This window comes from Rattus norvegicus, chromosome 1, assembly GCF_036323735.1.
Source record: "Rattus norvegicus strain BN/NHsdMcwi chromosome 1, GRCr8, whole genome shotgun sequence".
Classification (NCBI taxonomy): Eukaryota; Metazoa; Chordata; class Mammalia; order Rodentia; family Muridae; genus Rattus; species Rattus norvegicus.
Window position 1 is genome coordinate 17,561,866 of NC_086019.1, and position 27,207 is coordinate 17,589,072.

The following is a 27,207-nucleotide window of genomic DNA, read 5'->3' on the forward strand; positions in this document are numbered from 1 at the left end:
AAGAATTATTTCTCTCATAGTCATCTAGCCAATCTGGAAGGGTGAGGCTCAGGCAATCCCCACCTTTGTTTCTGATAGCTTTAAAAAAAAATCAACTGTTCCTCTGTGCTCCAGCTACACCATCACTTTTCAGCCTTTTAAGCTGGCCTCGCTCATGACCCTCTTGCTCCTCCGTCTCTGCTAACTTTTTACTTTATGGAAGAGCCTTCCCATCTCCGCACGTTGAAGTAGAGACTCTCCTGCAGCGGCGATCCCTCTCCTGAATTTTATTTTCTGCACTGTCTCTATTATTTATTTGAGCTAGAATTTACCTTGAACAGAAACCACTGTCTCTTTGTTTTCCTATTCTTCGCCTGGCGGTTGAGAAATGCTCAGTAAGCATTGGCTGAATGAATGTTTTCACTCACCGACAGACAGTAAACCCACTCCAGAGGAGTTATGAGTGATTTTGTTTATGTCAGTGGCAAGTGACTTAGCTTGACCAATAGACACATAAACACATTAAGAAACAATGAGGTGATTTAATCACAAAGTATCGTTGTTTAATCCGGAAAAGGGTCTAAATGTATTTTCGTATTTTGGAATGCCATTCTTATTACATTTTAATGAGGTATAAGCACTAAATAAATGCCCACTCCTACTGTGCCAGGGCAATGAAGACTAAAGAGATATGGTTTTTTTTCTCTTTCAACAAGTTTGCAAGACAAGAGGAGATATTCATATAGAAGATATGTAACCAAAATACTGCTGGAGTGGCGGCTGTGTTGTCCAGAACTGTTACTGGTGACTGTGTGGCCGGTGGTCTCCCGTCACTCCCACTGAGGCTCCAGTGTCCAATCTGATGATCACACAGATCACTGGTTAAATAAAAGGGGTCACAGAATAAAACCAAAAGCCATGGACCGGAGAAAGAGACTGGAAGGAGGGAAGGAGGAAACTTGACAGCAGGTAGATCTAAGAAAGCAGGAAGAGAGAATGGTCAGAATTTGTTATACACGTGTGTACATTGTCAAAGAACAAATTTAAAAAATGCTTTTAGATCAAAAATGCTTCTTAGAAACATACCTTTCCACAAAGCATCAGCAAGATTAAAATAAACTAATTAAAATATATATTTAGTATATTTTATTATATTCAGGCATATGTGTGTGTCTTTGTGTGTGTCTGTGTGTGTGTGTGTGTGTGTGTGTGTGTGTGTGTGTGTGTGTGTGCCTTGATATGTATGTGGAGATCAGAGGACATCTTGCTGAAGTTAGCTCTCTCCTTCAAGCATGTGGGTTGCAAGGATTGAGTTCAGGTGACCATATTTGGCAGCACGTGCCTTTCTGTGATGCCCGACCTGGCCAGCCCAACTACACATCTTTCAAAGGCTCTTTTGTAAATTAAATGAAGCAAAAATGGTAAGGTGCTTAGCAAAATATCAAGCATGCAGTAAAGATTCACTAAATGTCAGCTGGTAGGACTTACGTCTCCTAGTAAAGGTTTCTTTGATTCAATTCACGGTTAGGACTCGTTTTAAGTATCGATAATCTAAAAGTTAGATCATCGATTGGTTGAGAAAAGATGTCTTCCTGGTCAGCTGTAGCCTGTGGCCTTCTTCATTCATAGCTGTGTCGTTTGAAGTATAAAATCTAAATGTTGCTGTTTCTGATGTTTAAATATCATCATATAGACTCGTAATATCATTTTAAAGGGTTATTTAGTACTTTCACATTTCAGTCCAGTCCATTTTCTGTTCTGTGCATCTCTGACAAACAGAATGCAATGATTCAGAATTGCTCCAGAGTATAATCAAAATTCAACAACAGACGGTTCTGGGAGAAGTTTGGTGGTGACTCTGTCAACCTCATTCTTGCCCTATTCACACACATAAATCTATCTTCTACAGCAAAAAAAAAAAAAAAAAAAAAAAAAAAAAATTAGAAGACGCAAATGTGTTCTACAATGAGCACCGCTGTAAAACAGCATGTTACCCAAATAAATTTAACTGATTTATTATGTCATTCACAGAAACAGCATGTCAGAAGGTAATAAAATGATATGAGTTTCTTTTTTACTGCGAATAAAGTTCACGTATACTTTCAAAGGGAAAGAAAGACTTGGAAAGCTGAGCATCTTAAATGGCTTCGGGATTAATGGGAAGACACTCCCAACTGGCCATGTCACATGATATCTGGGGAGTCTACAACTTGATTACAGCCCGCAAGCACATATGCTAGGCATTTTTAAAGCAGTTTTCAGCATGGCTATTTATTCAACAGTAATATATGCCCAGCCATAATAATGTTTTATTTTTTCATCTTGTTTGAACCAGGCTTAAGCACACAGCTGTGGTGTGTTGAGTTTCTAAGACCCCATTCTAATTTCTAAGTCAGTCCAGTCTCATGAGTGAAGACTTTCTGTTTCATATTTGAATTTATTTCTTCTGGGAAGGAAAAATTATAATCGGCTCTTGTCTGGTGCCGTGAGCACAGTAGAAGCTTAACAAGTATTTACCATTGTTGAAGTTAGAAAAACCATTGATCTGAACCCTGCTGGATATGTTGGGTTAGGACCATATAGCTTGCAAAAAAAAAAAAAAACAAAAAAAAAAAAAAACAAAAAAGAACATTGGGTGCAATATTTGAATCTTAGGCAACTTTCGGAAATGGAGATTTTATAGGAAGCCTAGTATTCTACACAGAGGATAAAATGTTACTTATAAGCATGGTTAAGATGCATCGTAATCAGACGGCTTGTTCATAAAAGCAGGTTGCCCAGACTGCTGGAGATGCTTACTCTTTGGTACTGTGATCTGATTGGCTTGGCAGGAGAACCACGAGAGAACTGCAGCTGTGACTCTCTCCGTAGGAGGGAAGCAAGCCAACAAGGGTGCAGGGTCAGCCTTGTGGCTATGACTACAGAACCCCAGTTTTACATCCGAGAGATAACATGCAGACAAATTAAGGCTGGTAGTCATGATCTAGAATGATCCAGGAGGGATGCCGCACCAGGGATGGTCACTATCTGATGATGATGGCTTTATGCTTGGAGTGGGAGGAGTCGTCTGGCCTGTAATAAGACTTTCATCAGTGGGCTGCAATGGGAAGAACACTGGGAAAAGAGCCAAGTCTCCTGGAGAGAAGACATTGGCAAGACTCGTTGGCTTCTCAGACCCAGACGATCTGGCTGGGGTTCAAGGCTGGAATCTGTTTCCAGAAGAGAGTAATGTGCATACAAAGAACAGAGACAACAGTCTAGGTACACTGTGAGGTCAGAAACACAGGCTTAATATTGGTGGTCACAGTGGGTGTTTTATACAGGCCTCGCTCAGTAACAGAGCTAGGGCAGCAGATGAATCTCAGGTTCTGTTTATTGATAGAAATGCAACCCCTCTTGCATCATCTGCCATTAGGCATCACTAAACAAGAGCTGATGGTTTAGGCATTTTTTATTGGATATTTTTCTTTACTTACATTTCAAATGTTATTCCCTTTCCCGGTTTCCTGTCCATAAGTCCCCATCCTCTCCCCTCCCCCATATGGGTGTTCCCTCCATCCATCCTCCTTACTGCCCCCCCCAATATTCCCCTGCACTGGGGGGTCCAACCTTGGCAGGACCAAGGGCTTCCCCTTCCACTGGTGCCCAACAAGGCTATTCTCTGCTACGTATGCAGTTGGAGGCCTGGGTCAGTCCATGTATAGTCTTTGGGTAGTGGTTTAGTCCCTGGAAGCTCTGGTTGGTTGGCATTGTTGTTCTTATGGGGTTGCAAGCTCCTTCGACTCTTTCAATCCTTACTCTAATTCCCCCCAGGGGGGTCCTGTTCTCAGTTCAGTGATTTGCTGCTAGCATTGACCTCTGTATTGGACATTCTCTGGATGTGTCTCTCAGGAGAGATCTATATCCCAACTAACAGAAGTTATGAACAAAATGGGTTTACCAGATATTTATAGAACATTCCATCCTAAAACAAAAGGAGATACCTTCTTCTCAGCACCTCGTGGTACCTTCTCCAAAACTGACCACATAATCTGTCACAAAACAGGCCTTAACAGATACAGGAAGATAGAAATAATCCCATGCATCCTATCAGATCACCAAACCTAAGACAGGTCTTCAATAACAACAATAATGACAGAAAGCCCACGTATACATGGAAGTTGAACAGTGCTCTACTCAGTGACGACTTGGTCAAGGAAGAAATAAAGAAGTTAAAGACTTCTTAGAATTTAATGAAAATGAAGATACAGCATATCCAAACGTATGGGACACAATGGAAGCAGTGCTAAGAGGAAAACTCACAGCTCTGAGTGCCTGCAAATAGGCATTTTTTTTTAATCCTGAAATAAACTTGAATAAATCTAAAACTACTTGAGCACTTAATTCACGTCTATAATAGTGAATAATATATCTGCTCTTTAAAAATGAACCTCCCCCCTCCCGTGAGTATACTATATATTTAGCTGGCATATAGCTGGCATTTTAATAGGGGCTCACCAAACATTATTGCCACAGTGTGGCAAAACTTGGAAACCTCAAAGTCCATCCTCAGTGACACACCCCAGCCAAAAGTCACATTTCCTAATCCTTCCCAAACAGTTCCACCAACCAGACACCAAGCGTTCAGACAGGAGCCTATGGTATCATCCTCATTCACACCACCACATTCTTCTCCCTGGCTGCCACAGGTTGGTAGCCATTATCATCATGAAAAACGCATCTAGTCCAACTCAGAAAGTCTCCATAGTCTCCCACGGTCCCAAGGCTGCTTAAAAAATCCAAGTCCAAAGTTTCTTTTGAAACCCAAGGTGATCTCTTAACTCTAATCCATGTGACATAAACGTGAAATATAATAAAAGCTGATCACAAGTTTCAAGCATACAATGTCACAGAATAATGTATAATTACCGTTCCAAAAAGTACTGGACGGTACTGAGGAAACACCGGACCAAAGCAGAACTGAAAATCAGGCGACCTCCAAATCCTACACCTTCAAGTTGGATGCTAAGGGTTTATCAGATGGCTCTTCCTTTTCGGCTTTGTTGACTGCAACGCACTTGTCTCTCTCGGGCTGGCTCCACACCCTGTCAACATCCCCCCTTTGGCAAGCATTCCTTGGTTCTGTCATCTCCAATGCAATCCAAGCTTCACCATCAAGGCATCACACACTGGGCTCTTGGGGCCTCCATTTAGTGATCTCCTGTCACATGCTGGGTCTCAGCAGCTTTTGTTAACTGTGAAGGAAGATTCCTTCTTGGATCCTTCTTGACTTAAATCCAGAACTATGTGGCCAAAGCTGCCAAGATTTTCTGCTTGCTGGGGCTGGAACCTAGCCCTGTCCTTGAATTGCATTTGCATACGGTTTACATTGTTATTGAGGCCTAGGAAATCCCTTAGACCAGTGTCCATCAACCTTCCCAACGCTGTGACACTTGAATACGCTTCCTCGTGTTGGGGTGACTCCCAACCGTAAACTTATTTTCATTGCCCCTCATAATTGTAATTTTGCTGTGGTTAAGAGTCATAGTTAAAATCGCTGTGTTTCCTGACAGTCTTAGGTGTGAAAGGGTGGCTTCATCCCTAAGGGATCTTGGCCCACAGGCTGAGAACCATGACCTTAGTCCTTTCTCCTCTCACAGCTTGCAGGATTATCTGGGTGGGGTCTTGCCCTGAGGTTACCACTCCCTTTGTAGTTTAGCATCAGATCTCTCTGTAAACTTCTCATCTCCTTGAGCACAAGACTAGGCAAGACTTGAACATCACACTTCCTCGTGCTTCCTTCTCCTCAAACCATACATTTTGTGTTTTTCTTTGCCCTTTCGCTCCTTTCCATTGTAGATCTGTGTATCAGTGATCGCTAATGACCACACCGCACACAACACTAGGCTATCTTGAGGTCTCCGCGGCCAATTGCGTTAGTCTACATCTCTTCAGTTTAGCCTCTGGCAGATTTTTAGAACAAGGGTAAAAAGCAGCCAGTTTTTTCCAAAATGTCACAAGAACAGTTTTCAATGTCACTCCTCTATTGAGCTGGGCCATCCGTATTCCACAATACTCTTAACATTACTGTCTTCCATGCTCCTACTATGGTGTCCATTAAGTCCTGCTTAAAGAATTCAATGCTTTTCCATATTTCTCCAACAAACAGTATGGTCAGGTCTACCACAGAAATACCTCACTCTTGGTACCAACTCCTGTCTTAGTTACTGTTCTCTAGCTGTGGAGAGACATCATGACTAAGACAACTCATAAAAGAAAGCATTTAATTGGCTTACAGAGGATTCGTTCATTATCGCCATGGTGGAGAATGTGGCATCTGGAAGGCACAGTGCTAAAGAAGGTGCTGAGAGTGTATATCTGTTCTACAAATCGCAGGCCAAGAGAGGGTTACTGGGTCTGGCATGGGCTTTTGAAACCTAAAAGTCCTCCCCTAATGACACATCCCCTACAAGGTCACACCTTCTAATCCTTCCCAAGCAGTTCCACTAACTGGGGACCAAATATTCAAACCAATTAGCCATGGGGGTCATTGTCATTAAAAGCACCTGCCGACCTATTTGTCATTTTCTCACATAGTTGTAAGAAGATCAACTTCAATGATTGTTCTCGGTTGGTTGGCCACTAATCAACTTCCAATGGCCAGCTCCTGCATAGCTTTTTATTTTCGAGGCTCTCCCTTGCAAAATTTCTTTAACCATTGCTACACTGTCATTTGTCAGAAATTTCTGGGTCAAAAATGTTATTGATGATGCAAGTTTAGGAGCCATTTTAAACACGAATAAAACGTTTTCTCGAAATTGCTTTTAGTTTACTATCATTTTTATTGGATATTTTTTATTTGCATTTCAAAGGTTATCCCCTTTCCCAGTTTCCCATCCATAAATCCCCTATCTCATCCTCTCTCCCCCTTCTTCTATGAGGGTTATCCCCCACCCATCCACTCACCCCCTTCTCGCCTCCCTGCCCTGACATTCCCCTATACTGGGTGTCCAGCATTGGCAGGACCAAGGGATTCTCTTCCAATTGATGCCCAACAAGGCCATCCTCTGCTACATATGCAGCTAGAGCCATGGGTCTGTCCATGTGTACTCTTTGGATAGTGGTTTAGTCCCCGGGAGCTCTAGTTGGTTGATATTGTTGTTCTTAAGGATTTGTTAAACCCCTTCAGCTCTTTCAATCCTTTCTCTAACTCCTCCAATGGAGACCCTGTTCTCAGTTCAATGGTTGGCTGCGAGCATCCACCTCTGTATTTGTCATGCTCTGGCAGAGCCCCTCAGGAGACAGCTATATCAGGCTCCTGTCAGCTTGCACTTCTTGGCATCAGAGATATTGTCTGGGTTTGGTGGCTGTATGTATATGGGCTGGGTCTCCTAGGCAGGGCTGTCTCTGGATGGCCTTTCCTTCAGTCTCTGCTTCAAACTTTGTCTCCGTATTTCCTCCTATAAATATTTTTGTTCCCCCTTCTAAGAAGGACTGAAGGATTCTCAAAATTTGGTCATCCATCTTCTTCAGCTTCATGTGGTCTGTGGATTATATTTTGGGTAATCCGAGCTATTGGGCTAATATACACTTATCAATGAGTGCATGCCATGTGTGTTTTTCTGTGATTGGGTTACCTCACTTGGGATGACATTTTCCAGTTCCATCCATTTGCCTATGAATTTCATGAAGTCATTGTTTTTAATAGCTGAGTAGTACTCCATTGTGTAGATGTACCACATTTTCTGTATCCATTCCTCTGTTGAAGGGCATCTGGGTTCTTTCCAGCTTCTGGCTATTATAAATAAGGATGCGATGAACACAGTGGAGCATGTGTCTTTGTTATATGTTGGAGTAACTTTTGGGTATATGCCCAGGGTTTAATGTCGTTTAAATGGTATAAAATAAACATTAAGTAGTAATTCATTAGCAAGAAAAGCATAAAGTGGGAAATGATCATTAAAATGATCAATAAAATAGCTTCATTTATTAGGGATATTCCAATTTCAAATGACAAATCTCAACGATGTGAAAACAAAATTACTGTTTCATCAACACAATGGCTCCACAAAGCACAGGAAGAACCTCTCTACTTGACATCGTTCTTTTTCCTACCTACTTTACTGCTGTAAACGTCTCTACTAGAATTTTTTTCATTTTCATGAGTTTTGGTATGTTGTCTTTCTGTATTTCTCTTAATATTTTTTAAATGTCCCTTTTGTTTGCTTCTCCATTCAAGGATTGTTTGTGATTGTTATTAACCTAAGTGTCCATCACCAATGGGACATAGGGAGAGAGCCTGGTATAGGCCGACAAGGGGATCTGAAAGACATTGTGCTAAGTAAAATAACTCAAATATAGAAAGACAAATATGAGTGATTCCACTAAATCATGAAGTGGCAGTAGAAGGGTGAGGTCCAGGAGCTAAGGAGAAAAATAAGTAGAGATGATTAATGCTTAAAGAACACAAAGTTTGTGAGAACAGGAGAAATCTACCTTACTACATAGCACCTTAAGATACAATGTTACACTAATCTTAAAATGTTCTGGCAAGTAAACTCTGTTTGTTTCTGTTTTCATTTTGCTTTTGTTTCTTGTTTGGTTGGTTTTGTTCTGTTTGGTTTTTTGTTTTTGTGTTTTCAAGACATGGTTTTACTATGTAGCCCTGGCTGTACTGGAACTTACTGGGTAGTCCAGCTTTGTGGTTTGCCCTGGAGTTATCTATATTTTGATTCTAATTCCACTGCCCCAAGGACAGCTGCCTAGAGGTGTACTGAGGACTCAGGTGACTTCACCAGAGCCTTCTCCCCATTGAATTTGTAAAATACAGGTGAGAGGCAGGTACTGGATAGAAGGAGGCCTGTCATTGGAGGAGAAGGAAGGATGGGCAGGACAGAAGTTTGAAGGAAGAGGAGGAGGCTGGAACGGAAAGGAGGAAGAGACAGGAGGGACAGGGAGAGAAGCCGTGGCAGGACAATATGGCGGGTGACGTTAAGATCCCACGCTGTACCTTTACAGGTTGTTACAAATGTTTTTAAGGGATGGATGGTATCGGGCTTTGTATGTTTAGGTGGGCAATTATATCTTATCAATTGGATCTAAGGTTATTGTGTTATGTGTTCTTTTATGTGACGATTTGAGTGTAGGAAAGTGTGCGGCAGCAGTAGACACTGGGCCTCACGGAGTTGGAACGTGTTTCTGTCAAGATATCTAGCAGATGTCTACCTCAGTGCTGGACCTAGTGTTGCATTTTTACAACAACAGTCCAGGCTGACCTCAAACTTACAGAGATGCTCCTGCCTCTGCCTCCCTGCTAGGTTCTTATATCAGATGTTGCAGCCATAAAAAAACAAAGGCAGAAGGAGATTGCAGTTTATGGCTTTGATAGATTTATAAGTGAATAGTTATTTCCAAACTCATCAAGTCATATCATTAAATACACTTCAGTCATCCTTCAATCCAGTGGGTTAAAATAAAAAATAAATTATGGCAAAATATGTCCTCCCTATTGACACTGCCAAGTTTACCTCAGTGCTATTATTTCTGCCAAAGACTACATTAAACTGATCTCCGTGGACCAGATGTCCACTTGCAGCATCTCAAGCAAGAAGAGGAAAGAGCTTAGACTCGACACAATAAATAGTCTAGCTTTTTTATTTAATTGCCGTTTTCCCCTTTTCCTTGAATTATTCCAGCTTTCTTTCTGGACTTTACTGTTTTCCACTTAAAAATGCCTCTTTCAGCTACTCTTTTAAGTCTGGGTCTAATAAAATATCCGAGGCTCTTTAGTTATCTGTTAAGAAATGAAGCAGTCAGGAACCAGACAAATTGACCACTGAGATCATCTGGGCTTCAACCTTGCTTTAGCGTCTGGAGATTCACTAAACGGTGTAGTCTCTGTGGTGAATGCTATGTGAAAATCCTGCTGATATGGTAAATGTCCGGCTGTGGTGACAACCGTCCTGTGTTTGAGGAGTGAAATAGTGGGGACAGTAAGGGTCTTACACTTGTTTTCAGTTTTCTTCCGACAAACTCCACATTCTACCACCTCCTTTAATTGGTGTTTTCTGTACTTTTATTTATTTCTACAAGGCCATTCTTTTTTAATTTCTTGACGTGTGTGTGTGTGTGTGTGTGTGTGTGTGTGTGTGTGTGTGTTAGTTTCTCGTGGCAATCATAAGAAATCTTTAATAGCAAGCACAGTAGTTTCAAATAAGAACAAAAATGTATCCTTTCTTGAGCCTAGAGGTCATTTTTTTTATTTCTTTTAATATGTCCCTTGCAGAAGTTCAAGGGGAGTGTATGGTCTTGATCACACCAAGTCCCTGGTGAGGGCTGACATGCCTAAGCTTGTCGTCACACCGCCTCAGTCTGCTGTGCTTCTCTCTTCACAGGGCTGTAACGTGGCGTCCGTACAATTTGATCTCTGCCAATTTCTAATAGAGGTGTGCATCACTGTATTTAGAATCTGTCCGGAAAACATCCAGGTTCATATCCACGCCTTCAGCCTTCTTTATCTATGCAGAGGCTGGTTCTCTACACGAGGTAATCTTTACAGGTTAACCTGGAGTAAGTCATAGGCTTACCCAGCTTTCAGCTAACTTTGCCATGATCCTTCCTTACTTCCTCAACCCTAAGGAATGAGCCTGAGTGTGATGTCTAAGGGCTTGCTCTCTGGACTCATGTACTTCCTTAGTTTTAAAGATGGGTTTTCATCCTCCGTTTCTCAGTAATTTATAATGTTTGGTTGCATATATGTGTGTATATATATATATATATATATATATATATATATATATATACATATATATACTGGGTTATTAGGGAGCAGAGAAAATAAATGTGTGTGGTCAGTCTCCAATCTTATGTTGGCGTATATTCAAAAGAAATTTTAGAAGGTGGTATTTGACTATGTCAAATTGAGCTAAAATCTGCAAAAGTGAAGGAAAAACCAGGTTATATAAAATAAAGGTGTTGAACAAATATCTCCTTTTGATATTTTTTCTTCCTGCTTCACCATGATCCACTAAACACGCAAGTTCTTCAGGTTTCCATGGTAACAATAAGAATTCAGTGGTTCATCTGACATCTCTCATTGAGGGCAGAGATTACATAACAGAAAGGAGATATTATTAACTCATGCGAGACTGGTCATTATGACATTTTAGATATGTATCTTACCTTTTCAAATATTTTTACTTCTTTTGCATGGTTGACACTGAAAATTGCTGGTTGTTGGTAGAAATGAGGGGCATATGTACCCCACCACGCTGTTGCCATAATGGCTGACTTGCTGCTCATCTCTTCACAATAAACCACTCTGTGTGTTCAGAATTATTTTCAGTGTAGTCCCTGGGTACCTGTATTAATTTACTGGTGCTATCTCTGATCCTAACTCCCTTTCTTATAGAGCTCATGACTTTAATACAGCTTAACACTGTATGTCAATCTCACGGTTGTGACATTTTTCTACTTGGACTAAGATTTTTGAGAGGCAACACAGTTGACTCTTCCCCATAAGGATGTAGTCTGTCCACTCCTCCAGCTAAGAACATATCAACACATTGGCACTGTGGAAGCAGAGACTCGACTCCCAGCAGACACAGAATTCTGTGGTTGGTGAACTAAGGACCCAGAAGGGTCTATGGTATAGTTCCAGTCCAAGGCAGGCTGGTCCAACAACCAGTGTCGAAGAAAGAATCCAAAGGCAAGAGAGAAGTCAATCACAGTTCAAATGCAATGAAATGGAATTCCTGCCTGTTCAAAAAATGGTACGTAATTTTGTTGTATTTAGCTCTGTGCTGGTCTGGTTTTGTCAACTTGATGTAAATCTAGACATATCTGGGAAGAAGGAATCTTAATTGAGAAAAAAAAATGGCTCTATTTGATTACTCTGTAAGCAAGTCTATAGGACATTTGCCTGGCTAATCAATGATGTGGGAGTTAACCAGTCATTGATGTGGGAGGATCCAGTGCATTGCGGGTGGAGATACTCCTAGGCAGGTGACCTTGGAGGATCTAAGAAATCAGGCAGAACAAACCGTGGGAAGCAAGCTAATAAGCATCACTCTCCCACCAGTTCCTGAGTCCAGATTCCTGCCTTGAGTACTAACCTCGGTTGCCCTGAGCCTGTGAGCCAAATAAACCCTTTCCTCCCCAAGTTGCTTTTGGCCATTATGTTATCACAGCAATTGAAGCCAAACTAAGACAAGGTCTTTGAATGGATTCTTAAGATCCACAATTGTTAGCAAGGTCAATCTATTTGATATGGCCCATTTATTCCAAAGCTTAACCCATCAAAAATACCCTAACAGAAACTTCTACCATAACTTTAGACCAAGTATCTAGACCCACATTAATCAGTTGAATGTATATGTATGTGTGTGTGTATTTTCTTGATAAAAATCCAATAAAATATTAAATTTCCTATTTTAATGGAATGAAGATATAGAAAGTGCTTTGACCCCTCTCTGTCTACAGTTGATATGAAATTGCAGTTGATATAAAAAAAAAGCAATGAAATGCAAACTATTAGAAAAGGGCTTCTCCTTTCAGTGGTGGTTCAAGTCTTTAATCCCAGCACTCAGGAAGCAGAGGTGGGTAGATTTCTGAGTCCGAGGTCATCCTGATCCAGGAGAGAAGGCTACACAGAGAAACTCTGTCTCAAAAAAAAAAAAAATCTCACTACTTTTCCACTACCATGCCTGTCTGTTGCCACACTCGGTGTCATGGTAATAATGGATTAACCCCTTGAAACTTTCAAGTGCTTTTTTAATATAGAGTGCCTTCCTCTCCTCACAGAAATAGAATAGTAATGAAGACAAGGACCATTCAATGGTCCTTAGTCATTTGAAGCAAATTGGAAATGTGGAAACGTTCCTTAGGTAGGTGTTATATGAGCTAACAGAAAAAAATTATAAAAATGTTCTAAATTCTTATTCTATCCAACATTGAATCATTTCTTTATTTTTTCCAGTTTGTGTCTATGTATATATGAATGTGTATGTGTGCAAGTTTATGTGTGAATGGGTGTGGGGAGCGGGTGTGGCGGCAGTCCCAAGATGGTGCCCGGGACTGCAGCTAAGTCTCATGACTAGCACCTGACTTCCTCACACACCTGAAACTAGCCACGTCCATTGTGAGAACTGCGCAGGCGCACCATGACGCAAGATCAGGCCATGTGACGTGGACCTATGAACTGAGACTACGCAGTCTGGACGGAGGAGGCGGAGTTGAGGGAGGATATAAGGGAGTGTGCTCGGGGGCTGGGAGAGGAAGGGAAGAAAAGAGAGATTGCTGCTTGCATGCAGAAAGAAAGGTTCCTGAATAAACTGCTTTGAGAAGAACGCTGTGGTGTTGCTCCTTTCTGCGGGACGGAGACGGAGACAAATGTGTATGTGCATGTATGTAAGTATATGCAAATATATGTACGTGTGTGTATGTATGTATGCTGGTACCCATGGAGGCCAGAAGAGAAGGTTGAATACCCCAGAGTTGAAGTTACAGGATGTTGTGAGCCACCTAATGTGGGTGCTAGAAATCAAACTGTGGCCAGTGGAAAAAGAGCAAGCTCTGTTGACAGACATGCCCCCTCTCCAACTCTAGGGTAAATTGTTTCTTGATTAGATTGAAATTGGATTATATACAGTCACCACCAATCGCCAGCTTAGTAGTTGAGTTAAAAAGGAGTTCCAAAGCAGTTCCCAAAGCCAAACTTGTGCCAGAAAATATCAAGGTCATAATTGTGTTGTCTGCTGCTGGTCAGATCTAACACAGCTTTCTGAGTCCCCATGAAATCATCATATCTGAGCACTATGCTCAGCAAATTGATGAGACATGCTGAAACCCGCAACAGCCGTAGATGGTCTCCGTCAAGAGAAAAGACCCACTCTTCTCCATGCTGATGACTGACCTCAAGCTACACCATCAGGTATCTCAAAATCTGAAGTAACTGTGCTCTGAGATTTGCCTCAACACTACATGCTGCTGACCTGACCACTACCTGCAGCTGACCTGACCACTTCATGCTCTTGGCCTCTCACCAACAGACTAGCACTCCTTTGAGCATCTCAACAACTTTTTGCAGGAAAACCACTGCAGCAGGTGCAGAATATGCTTTGTGAAAGTAAATCAAACCCCAAAGCATCGACTTTTATGTCACAGGAATACATGGGCAGAAAGAAATGTGCATTGTAATGGTTCTGATTTGGATTAATAAAGATTTGCTTGAGCCTAGGTATAATCATTTAAAATTCGTAGTCTAAAAATTCATTTTCCTTTGCACCAACTTAATAGAAAAGGAGTAAATTGGGTTGGGGATTTAGCTCAGTGGTAGAGCGCTTGCCTAGGAAGCGCTAGGCCCTGGGTTCGGTCCCCAGCTCCAAAAAAAAAAAAAAGAAAAGAAAAGAAAAGGAGTAAATTGTAATCTAAAACTAGAAAAAGGAAAGAAGTAGCAAAGATTAGAGCAAAAATAAATGACGTAAACTGCAAAAAAGATCACTAAAACCCATTTGCATTTTGAAATACAAAGTTGATGAAACAAAAAGAAAAAATTTCAAGTAAATAGAAAGGAAGGAATTGAAGTAGGCATCGTAGAAATACAAAGAAGAAATCTTTATATTATTTCCCAAATTTGATAACCTCAAAGAAATGAATACATTCCTATAAACGTACTAAGACAACACCGAATCATGATGAATTGTTTTTAAAATTTTTACAGTCAATAGTGAATAAGATTATTGGAACAGTAATTAATCATACCCCAAAGCAAGGCTTTTATTAACAGATCCTCATTGGTACCAGTGCCAACTCCATAGCCCACCCCAAAACACATCTACAGACATTTTTACAAGGGCAGCATTGCTCTGATGCTGAAGCCAGACAATGACATTACAAGGAAAGAAAATTACAGGCTAATATCCCTGATGAAAATGGATGCAAAATTATCAGCGTAGCACTAGCACTCCAAACACAGCATCTCATTTAGAGAATCGTATGCTGCAGATGAGAGGTGCCGGTGCTTTTCATTCTAGTGTTATTTCTCTCTCATCTTGCATGCAAGGGTCACATCAGTTGTCATAGCAACAGCCTTGTGTTTCTGTGGCAACCAGGCCTTCTGTAGACTTCCTTCTTTTCAGTTTCTATGTTCTTTCCTTCTATTCCTACTAGGAGTATTGCCTTTCTGCAGCCACTCTTCCTGTGTAATACAGGGTCCCCCTTTAATAATCAATACACTTTTTACTTAGCTTATTACTTAATAAATTCACAACTATTTTTCCCTATGCAAACACTAACATGTGTTTTTTTTTGTTTTGTTTTGTGACTGAACCTTGCCTGGTGTGATGCTCTGTATGAAAGTGAGTCTTTAATGGTGAAAAACTGAACATTAGGGATCAGATCAAACTCTCAGAATTTATACATTTTTAGTTACCATAAAACATATATCAGATGGCTAGAAGATTACTAAATTCTCCCAGAATATAAAATAAGCCCATCAGCAGTAGAAGACTGTGGGGGTGAGACTGTGATGGAGAAGAAGAGTGAAGAGTTGTGAATTTCTTTATCTTACAAGGTCATGTGTCAAGAAATAATGTATAAGGCAGGCAGTGGTGGGACACACCTTGGGAGGCAGAGGTAAGCAGATCACTGAGTTCGAGTCCAGCCTGGTCTACAGAATGAGGAAAGCCAGGGCTACACAGAAAAACCCTATCTTGAAAAAAGAGAGAAGGGGAGAGAAAGAAACTAAGTTATAGTTGATTAAAGGCAAGAAGCTAACATGTTACTTAAACATGCAATGATAGCAGCAAACTAAAATGATTAAAACACACGAAGACACAAAGATAACAAAGTCATAACAATTTAATACTTTACATGCATTGAGCCATTTGTCGTCACAATAATGAATTCTCTAAGAGTTTTCCTATCCATTTACCAAGGAGGAGAGTAAGGCTTATAACGCGCTTAAGTCACACAGCTGGTGACTCAAGTAGGACTCCAGAATGTGTGCTCTTGTCCCAGCACTACATCATAACGAGGCATGCTGGTGCATCCTTATAATTCTGCACTCAGGAGGTGGACCCAAAAGATTTTAAGTTCAAATTCATCCTCAGCAACACAGCAAGTTCAAGGGCAGCCTGGGCTCGCCGAGACCTTGTCTCAGAATTGAATCAAGGATGGCTGGAGAGAGGGCTTGGTGGTAAGGAATGGTTGCTCTTGCAGAGGACCTGAGCTACCCGGAAACTACACAGCAGCTCATAGCGATCTGTCACTCCAGTCCAGGGAATCTGACAGCTTGTTCTGTCCTCCAGGGGCATCAGGTACACACAAAGTACATAGACATGCACGTAGGCCAACAACATTCTTCCACATAAAATAGAAATAAAAATAAAACACAAAAAAAGTAAATAAACAAATGTAAGCTGGTCAAGTCGCCATCACGAACCATTCTGGGCAATAAGTCGGTGCATGGTAAACTATAAAGAAGTCTTAACAGACTCTTATGGCAATTTAGTTCAAGTATGAATATGTGTTACTCTGCTGCCCTCCAGTGTCCGTTGCCTGAGAATGTTAGGGTGAGCACAGGTTAGCCTAGATGAAGAGGATGGGGGGTGAACAAGACAATGATTTGATTTTTTTTTTCTTTTAGTCCCTGAAGAAGTTTCTGTTTCCCATAAAAGACTCTGAACTGTCGAAATGTTTCCTAATACAGTGGAATTGATATGTACGCAACACATCTACAGACATCTTCCCGGCATGGGAAGCTGCAAGGATCCTGGCCACGTCTGTATCTACGGGCAAGTATGATTTTCTCAGAATTACGCTCCAAATAGCGTGCGTCAGAGAGAAAATTATTTTAAGGAGTCCTTTTCTAAGTCTGAATGAAAGTTACTACTACAAAGAGGTTCCCATTAATAGGCAGAATTAAAGAGAACGAACTCTATTTTGCTCAGTTTGTCAAAGAGACACTCTGAAAAGGAAATTGAAAATCATTTTAGAATGCTGGCAGGATTATATCAATGGCTTTGAGGAAAGGCAAAGGAAATTCTCAGGTACACACACACATACACACACACACACACACACACACACACACACACACACACACAGGCACAAAGATACTTACATATCCCCAAGCCCTTAATAGCATCTAATACATAGACCACAATAAAATTTGTTTGCTTAGTATATATCTTTATACAGTTATTTCATCTGAACCAGAAACCCACCATTCAATAGAACTGTTGTTTCTATAAATCACTATTGTTACGGCTGAGCTATACTTACCCCCAAATCAATTCGAGTCCTGAGCCCAATACTTTACAATGTGGCTGTTTTGGAAGAGAGGGTCTCAGTGAAAAAGTTCATTAGGATAGGTCCTAAGCTAATATGACAGTACCCTTAGAAGATATTTGGACACAATCAAGTGGAGTGGTGGCAGACCATGTGAAGACATGGAAAAGAAAAAAAAAAGCTGTCTTTGAGTCAAGGAGAGAAATCCTGCAGGCACATCCGTTCTGAACGTCTAACTTCTAAAAACGAAAACACGACTTCCTATTCTTTAAGTCACCCAGCATGTGATGGGTTAATTATGATGCCTCTTCCCAGGTGGGGTTTGATGTTGATATTTGCTTGACTACTTGTACTAATTTTCATCACCACACCAGTGTCAAGGTTTTTCTCCCCCCCCCTTATAACAAAGGTACACTTAATGGGCAACTTAGTTTGTGAATATTAATAACATTATAAACTTCTTACCCTCTGGCTTAGCATATAGTAATTTTTCTAAATGAGTGATTCTTATAATAGTTGTCACATGGTGATATTTCTGCACATACTATTCCTTCTATATTAGTTGGAATTTTAATTTAAAGAAGAATTCTTTCGAGTTTACAAAATACTCTTTTATTTCACTGTGGCTTTCAGTATTCTTATTTTGCGCACTCGAACATGATTGTACAGGTGCTTAGTTTGAGCCGTCTATAGTCAGCTGTGGCCTTTTCAAGATGACTTCTGGCAATCTCTGATAAGTTTCATCATCCTTAATTTCTGTCACAATTTTTTTTTTCAATTCCATTTCGTACATGGTCTGTTCCTGTTCTAGAATTAAGTGCTTCTCCAAGGGGCCCTAGTTCTTTGAAAGGAGAATGGTGCTCAAGAAGCCAAGGTCTTGTATGTACTGCATGTTCGTTCATCCTACCATCCCACTTCCAGCTCCAGTCAACAGACAAAACTGGGGAAAAACTATAGAGCAGTAGACACATAGGTCATTTTACCCAGAGATTCTTTGCAACCAAAAATAGCTGTACACGTTGTCAGGCTTTAAATGTCACTTCTGCTAGAAAGACTGCCTTATTCCACACTATACCTCTGCAAATACTATATATATATATACATATACATATACATATATATATATATACTCAGCTGTTACAAAAATGGGGACCAAAACGGTTACTGGCATGGATGTCAGCCAATTGTGTCCTGAGAATAATACCTAAGGCAGAATAAGCAACCAACATTACAACTGTGAAATTGGGAGTTCAAATGTTAAGAGTATACATGATGAAGGGTACAGAAGGCAAAAGGCATAGCTCTGGGAGCGCATAATTCATCGAATATCTGTTCACTAAATACCATTTGATACTCCTTAACATGCTGCGGGTGAAAAAATTAAAACCCGATGAAAATGTTTAGAATCAGAACACACAGTCTAATGAGGTGAGCATATTGGGACTGCTCAGAATATTTAATAGGTAACTTACTAAGATTCACAGAAGGGACACGACTCCGAAAGGATTTTCAAGAGAGGGCAGTATGTACGAGGGTCATGGCAGAAAAGGGTGTAAATTGGCATTGCATACATAATTCAATATTGCATAAAGTTATGTGCAACATACAATTCGATGTTGCTTATTTCATGATGTACGTAATTCAAAAAAAATGTGTAAAACTGAATAAAAGAAGGTAATGAGAGAGTAACCCCAGGGAGAGGGAGCATCCGTATCCATGGCAACGTGATGAGATTGTTCTCGTTTGAAGTAATTTTCAAAAGAGGGTACCAGTAGCGTTACCAGCTTCACATTAATAAGGTTAGTCTGGCACTGTTGGGAAAGAAAATTCGAAGTCAAAACTGGAGTCAGGACACAGGTAGTGAGGCCAGTTCCCGCGTAAGAAAGACTGGCAGGTTGCCTTAGGTAACCGTAATGGATAGGCTTTGCACTAGGGACATTAAAGATAGGTTTGGTAAAACCCTGCAGGGATGGAGGTAGCTTAAATCAAGATAGGTTTAGAGGAGGGGATTTTGAGGGTTTTTTTGAATGACAAACTCAGCAGCTCAACATGCAGGCTTTATATTGGTGACATTTCCCGTGGTCTCCTCATTGCATTTTGAGACCCTGACGAGATGTGTTTTGTTAGGTCTGATACCAGTCAGAACGGAAAAGCTGGCCTCCGGACAATCACGCAATACTGTCGCCATACAAAGGAGCCACAGGTTGTGTGGGAGGGCAGCAGCCGAAAATGGCGTCTGATTCTGAGGGAAATGATGCACCTCGTATTTTTCCACTCTGGGTGACTCACAAGCCCAAGATGGCGCCTGAAGCGGAAGTGAGGGGGCGTTGGAAAGTAAATGTGGCGTAATCCCTTTTCCACACTGTAAACTCGGGCGCCTGAGGATTTGTCTGCAGCAGGGATCCCCATTCACATTTAAAGGCGCGTCTCATTTTGTGGGGTGACGAGTCTTTCTCGGCTGTGCTGCCTCATTCGCTCACTCGCCCATCCATCCATCCATCCATCCATCCATCCATCCATCCATCCATCCATCCATCCATCCATCCACTCGTTCCCGTATCTACGCCGGACGCGTCACCTCCCACCTATGTCCCCCCCCCCCCCACACACACACACACACTCTCCTTCAAGCTCTGAGTGACCGCGCTTTGCCCGCGGCGAGAGCCGACAGGTTTCACTAGCGGGAGACGTGCACTCGGGACTCGCTTCCGGCGCTGAGGGCGGAACTCAGCCTCCGGCCGGGTGCGCGCGCCCGCCGGACCCCGGAAACGCGCTCCGGAGGCTGGGTAGGGGGCGTGGCCGTGGTCAGGCTGGCATCTTCTGCCCGGCGACTCAGTTACCTAGGTAACAGCGGCAGAGGCGGGCCTGACGTCACGGGCGGCGCGCCTCCCGCACTGCGACACTGGGCTGACTGGACAGCGTGCGTGGCCAGCGGTCGAGCGGGTTGAGCTGCTGCTTCCCTAGCCCTTGCCTGGGCGCAGGGAGCCGCTTCGCGTCGTCCGGCTGTCTCTCCTTTCCGTGAGTATCCGGCAGGCGCACTGTAGTGGGGGCCGAGGCCTTCCCTGTCCCTGGGGGGGACGGCGATGAGACTGTCGAAGACCCGGGGATGCGCAAAGGGACTCCCGGAGGCTTTTGGATGCTCGCAAGCGGGCTGCTGGAGGCGGGGGATGCCCGCGAGTGGCCTCTCTTTTGCTTGTCCCGGCTGCCTTGCACAGTGCTCTGACCGACAGACACAGCCTTCGCCTTCCCATCGGGGTTCAGGGGCTTAAATGCCCCTCGAGCTGCTGCGTGTTTCCTTGTAGATTGACAGTCAGGTGCGCAGTGACAGGCTGTCTTCATTACATCTAAGTACAGTAATTGATTACGTTTCAATTGTAGGCTCATCCCAATGCCTAAAGCCCCCCGAAACGGAGGCTATCCGGGAATCTACTAAATGGTAAATTCTGCCTTTATTGTAACTGTGTAAACGTCGTAGAAACGTTTCCTCTGTGATTTTGTTTTGTTTCGTTAAAGCAAAAAGATGCCAGCAAGTATTTCACCTGTTGCGTAACCAATTACTTGCGCTCTCGGGAGAAGAAAAGGGAATATTTAAAAGGATATTTGCAGCAAATTCAAATGCAAAAAGAATTTTTAGCAATATTTACAATATTATTTATTTATGGGACTATGACAGATTTATTGATTGAATTACACAAACATGGCTTTTTGTTCTTTTTCTTTTGTTATGAAAATTTGCTACAGAATCCTTGTCTAAGTGTGCCCACTTCTTTTCTTTTTTTTTTGCATTGATGTGTAAGCACATACTCCATGTTTTTCAGAAGGGGGGAGGAAACGTAATCCAGTTAATTTTTCTGCGCAGTCTCTCTAAGAACCTCCCATGTTTTTGATGGAAAGACTTTTGATGAATATAGTGATGTCTAATACTGTGCATGCTAATTTTTTAAAAAATTGTTTTGTAAAATGACATCTACAAAATTAGGGATGTTTTATTAAATATAATCTAAATACACATTATAAAATTATACAATATAAATTATGGTGATGTCATTAATCAGATATAAGTTACTAATTACTGTGTTTTCTGTAGTATGCATTAACATTAAAATGATTCTTTCGTTGTGATGTTATCATTAAATATTACTGTTTACTCAGTTATACCTCAAAATTTCAAATATTACATCATTAACTATACATTTAATATTTTATTTCTTATCTATTTGTTAAATGGACATAAAGTCATTTTACTGAGCACCTGTGATGTGCATTATTATTTTTTCATTTATCTTGCCCTCCTATCAATATGTAAGTGCTGCTTACTGATGCCACCCACGCATTAAAAAATCCAGGGCCTAATGAAGTTAATACTTCATCCAAAGCCATTTATCAAAATAACAGTACTAGAACCTTTGTTTCAACTGAGAGTCACGAAATCAGCCCTTCAACAATATGTGTGTGTGGTGTACATGGGCACAAGCAACAAACATTTCAAGGACATGAGAATGTGTGCTTATGTGGAGAGGAGGAGGGGACGTGCCTGTGTGTGGAGGGCACACACACACACACACACACACACACACACACACACACACACACACACGCAATCACACCCAGCATCCAATCCAAGCGCGAGAACGCGAGAGCATGTAGGTGGGGGAGGGGATGTGAGGGGTGCGCGTGCACATTCACATGTGTGTATGTGTGTGTCTGTGTGTCGTATGTTCACCCGCACAATTATGTGAGCTCTTCAGCACTCCAGCACGCAAGAACGCACAAGTGTGTGTTTGTGCACTGGATCACGGGCTGCCCGCGGGCACGCCCGCGAGCACGCACACGGGCACGCGCGCAGGCTTGCGCGCACGTACACACATCTGCGTCTGCGCATCGGTTCAGGTTCCCAGCTTCAGGCTTGGTAAAGGCTTACTAGAGGTATTTCACAATACTTGCATTGGGCTTCCTCACAAAGATACATGTTAAAATCAGCAGGGAAACAGCACATGGGGCTCAGCCCATAGGAATCCTATTACAATGGCTGTAGCAGTCCCAACAATGGAGGAACGATCCTCTTTCACCTCCTCGCCAGCATCTGCTGTCACCTGAGTTTTTGATCTTAGCCATTCTGACTGGTGTGAGGTGGAATCTCAGGGTTGTTTTGATTTGCATTTCCCTGATGACTAAGGATGTTGAACATTTCTTTACTTTTTAATAGTCACATGCAGAGGTCTGGTTCGTTTCAGCTCCTTCACTGCCAAATACATGGGGTAGAGACTGCTTCAGCTTCTCTGCCTTCTCCTTGTTTGTGATAACCAGGGAGTGAAGGTACTACTGCAGCGAATTGAATTTCGAATTCTCCTTGTTCTTTTTTATCTTGACAGATTTGGTATCCTTCCGCAGGGCTGTGAGTAGAAGGTCTTTGCTTTCCTCAATTTTCCGAGGCATCTGACCTCAGCACCTGCCCCCCAAAAAACCTCACTGAACATTTTTTTTTGTGCATTTCTTTAGGTGCTTCCTTGCCATTCAATATTCCTCAGCTGAGAATTCTTTGTTTAGCTCTGTACCCCATTTTTAAATAGAATTATTTGGTTCTCTGGAGTCTAACTTCTTGAGTTCTTTGTATATATTAGATATTAGTCCTCTATTGGATGTAGGATTGGTAAAGACCTTTTCCCAATCTGTTGGTTGCCATTTTGTCCTAATGACAGTGTCCTTTGCCTTATAGAAGCTTTGCAATTTTATGATGTCCTACTTGTCGATTCTTGATTTTAGAACAAAACCACTGGTGTTCTGTTCAGGAAAATTTCCCCAGTGCCCATGTGTTCCAGGCTCTTCCCCTCTTTCTCTTGTGTTAGTTCAGGCTTTATGGGGAGGTCCATGATCCACTTGTACAGGGCAATAAGAATGGATCAATTTGCATTCTCCTACATGGTGACCTCCAGTTGAACCAGAACCATTTGTTGAAAATGCTATCTTTTTTCTATTGGATGGTTTTGGCTCCTTTGACCATAGGTGAGTGGGTTCATTTCTGGGTCATGAATTCTATTCCACTGATCTACCTGTCTGTCTCTGTGCCAATACCACACAGTTTTTATCACTATTGCTGTGTAATACTGCTTGAAGTCAGGGATGGTGATTTCCACAGAAATTCTTTTATTGTTAAGGATAGCTTTCCCTATCCTACGATTTTTGTTATTCCAAATGAATTTGCAAATTGCTCTTTCTAACTCTATGAAGAATTGAGTTGGAATTTTGATGGGGAATGCATTGAATCTGTAGATTGCTTTTTGACAAGATGGCCATTTTTACAATATTCCCTGATTTCTTTCTCAGTCTGTTTATCCTTTGAGTAGAGGAAGGCTACTGATTTGTTTGAGATAATATTATACTCTGACACTTTGCTGAAGTTGTTTATCAGGTTTAGGAGTTCTCTGGTGGAACTTTTGGGGTCACTTAAATATACTATCATATCATCTGCAAATAGTGATATTTTGACTTCTTTCTTTCCAATTTTTCTTTCCCTTTGATCTCTTTTTGTCTAATTTCTCAGTCTGACTGTTCCTCAGGAAATTGGTCATAGTACTACCTGAGGATCAAGCTATACCACTCCTAGGCATATACCCAAAAGATGCTCCAACATATAACAAGGACACATGCTCCACTATGTTCATAGCAGCTGTATTTATAATAGCCAGAAGCTGGAAAGAGCCCAGATGCCCTTCAACAGAGGAATGGATACAGAAAATGTGGTACATCTACACAGTGGAGTACTACTCAGCTATTAAAAACAATCACTTCATAAAATTGTTAGGCAAACAGATGGCATGAGAAAAATATCCTGAGTGAGGTAACCCAATCACAAAAAAATACACAAGATATGCACTCACTGATAAGTGGATATTAGCCCAAAATCTCAGACTACCCAAGATACAATTCACAGATCATATGAAGCTCAAGAAAAAGGACAACCATAGTGCGGATGATCAGTCCTTCTTAGAAGAGAAATAACAGGGACAAAGAGTGGAACAGAGACTGAAGGAAAGGTCATCCAGAGACTGCCCGACCTGGGGATCCATCCCATATAAGTATTAGAATGGAATTAGAGAACACACTGGGTTAGGAATGATGCAATTCCCCTCTACTGCCAAAGCAATACATTTCTCTGTGGCTTTTTCATACAAACTTAGTTTTTGTTGACTCTACTCTCATGTCCACTCAAACCTTTTTATCTTTGGTATCCCCCTACTTAATATTTGATATGTTTGACTGTCTCCTTTTTTGTGCTTATATCCCTTTCCTGACCCTATGGCTATTTCATGTATCCTACCATCAGATACTCCAACGTAAATACACATTCTAATTATTCAAAGCTAGGGTCTGCATGTATGGGGAATTTACAGTCTTTGTCTTTTCTGGGCCTCTTACCTCAATTAGTATGTTTTCCTATTCCTTCCATTTTCCTGTAAATTCCATTTTCTAATGGCTGAATAAACTTATCATCATAATGTTGATTATGTTTTAAATTCTTAGAGAATTTCTCTAATTTATTTTCTACCTGATAATAAATCTTTTATAAATTTTAGACTTTTACTGTTTTTTTTTATTAAAAATTCTCTTAAACAATTTTGTAAGAGCTATGTACTTATTTGTTACAACTTTCTGATTAATTCACTGATACAGTTGGGAAGAAATTGGAGGGTGACATTTCTGTTAGACTTGGCTTTGGAACTATGGTTCTCAATGTATGGGTCATGACTCCTTTGAGTGTTAAGCAGCCCTTTCATAGGAGTCAAAGATCAGCTATTTACATTATGGTTTGTAACGTGATTAGTTAGGAAGCAGTGATGAAAATAATTTTATGGTTGTGGGTCACCACAGTATGAGGAACTGTATTACAGGGTCACAGTATTAGGAATGTTAAGAACCATTGGTTTAGAGTATAATGAGACAAGATTAATAACCCATGTTTTGTTTTTTTTCTTGGGAAATTTGAAATGTTTTATGCTCCGTGAGTTTTCTAAAACATATTTTAGCCAAATTAACATTTGGATCACTCTACTAGTAAGAAAATAGCAACTGAGCGAGTAATTTGTTCCTGAAAAGCCTATAAGTACTCTTACTAACTAACTCAGTTAATCTGAAATCACTTTTGGAGATTTTTAATCTAAATTTACAAGTATAAATTAAGAGTGCTCATTAAATGTTCTAGAGAAGTATCATCCTATCCTAGAAAAATTAAATGTCTTAGTAGTGCTGGACATCAATCATTATATACCTTTAAGTCTTAAATGGTCCTAGACTGACATTTGTTCTTATGTGTTCTTTTCCTAGCCTGTTACCTTCAAAGTAATCTTCTGGCTGCCTTAGAACTAAAATTAACACTCATAACCTAGAGAAGTGAGTGGCACATGGAGATTCAGAGGACAGTGTTAGTTTAGAGGTAGAGAAGCAGGAAAAGCCAAATAAACGCTACCTAAATCACAAAGGAAATGGAGCAAGAGACTCCAGAGAAGGTGGACTCTGCACAGGAGAAGGTCAGAGGCAAGTCCCAGCCAGCAGATGACTCGGAGGACAGCCGAGAAAAGGCTGGGACAGAAGGGACGGGAGAACTGACCGAAGCCTATGAGCTGCAGGTAGCTGAAGAAATGGCAAAAGAGATCAAGAAGAAAATAAGAAGGAAGCTAAAGGAGCAGCTGACCTACTTTCCTCCAGACACTCTGCTGCATGACGACAAGCTGGGCAGTGAAAAAAGGAAGAAGAAGAAGAAGAAGAAAGTCCCAGTGCCAGCTAAGCCTGAGACGAGGTACTTGATGGAAACTCAAGATGCACTGCAGTGTCTTCACCTTCTCACACACAGATGCAGCCTAGGTCTTCACGTCGACACACACACGCACACACATTCTAGCGTCTTCACATAGATAAACAGACACACACTAGTGTCTTCCTGTCGACACACAGATACACTCTATAATTTAAGAAAGTTAATGCTGTGTTTGGAAACATTGCCACTGAAGTGATAACTGCCCACCTTTATGCAGTACCTTGCTATGTGCTAACAGCTCCATGAGGGACAGGAATGGCGCTCTCCAGTTTCTTCTAAAAAGCTGTGATGTAAGGGGCTGCACCATAGCACTGATGATCTACCTCCAACATGTCCACATTTACCCACTACACTGCTGTGGAAGCAGCAAGTCTGCTGGCTTTGGTGGTCCATGGAGTTCGTGACTCACAATATAGTCCAGCACTTGGGCACCAAGGCACGATACTCTCCAGTTCAAGGCCAGCCTGCATCACATAGTGGAGTTGAGGCCTACCAGAGCACCATAGTGAAACCCTGTGCCAGCAGGCGCATGCACACACACACACACGCACATGCACGTGTTCACATGTACATTCACACACACACAAACATGCATGCACACACATATGCACACACACATGCACATACACACACACGCACTACTTTTTTTGAAGTTAGATATGTTAATCTAGATTTTTCTTCTTTATTATGCACATAGTATTTGTTCACTGCAGAATAATTATCAGTGATAACTTTTGTCAATTTAATATTTTAGTCTATGTATGATGCTTTTACATATATATATGGGACTAATTCACATTTGTAAGTTTTTTTGTAAGAAGCAGTGAGATTTTTAAACTGTCTTCAAGTGGCATAATCCTCTTTTCCCTACCATCATCATTTACATAGGGAATTTGCCCTTGGCTAGTTACTTTACCAGCCTTTATGTGACTAGCCATTGGCAGTCTAGGTTATTTTACCTTATGCTAAAAAGAAAAGCCCATAATCTAGATGATCAGTTCTTCAAGGTTATGTTAATATAAGAATTATCTATAGTATGTTACTCCAGAATATAATAACTTAATACGCATGTGTTTCACACTTGCTGCTATTCAGAAGGCACCTTTGGCTCTCACAGACTGCACAAGTTTCAGTCAGGATGCTAGCCA

General features: G+C 41.3%; 1 protein-coding gene across 10 annotated transcripts in view; it reads left to right on the forward strand.

Moving 5' to 3' along the window:
- The first annotated feature begins 18,993 nt into the window (after positions 1-18,993).
- Ahi1 (Abelson helper integration site 1) overlaps positions 18,994-27,207 on the forward strand; it is a 130,917-nt gene continuing 122,703 nt past the window's right edge. For 5 of the 10 annotated variants that reach the window (XR_010052942.1, XM_063263023.1, XM_063263007.1 and 2 more), the window contains exons 1-2: positions 19,546-20,265; positions 25,570-26,041. Coding sequence is in view for 9 of the 10 variants with exons in the window: in XM_063263023.1 (XP_063119093.1) it covers positions 25,728-26,041 (314 nt within the window). In the remaining variant the exon portion in view is untranslated. Of the gene's footprint in view, positions 19,047-19,545; positions 20,266-20,625; positions 20,684-25,569; positions 26,042-27,207 lie in introns of those variants that run through there. The other 5 variants (XM_063263011.1, XM_063263025.1, XM_063263009.1 and 2 more) reach the window with 3 other exon arrangements.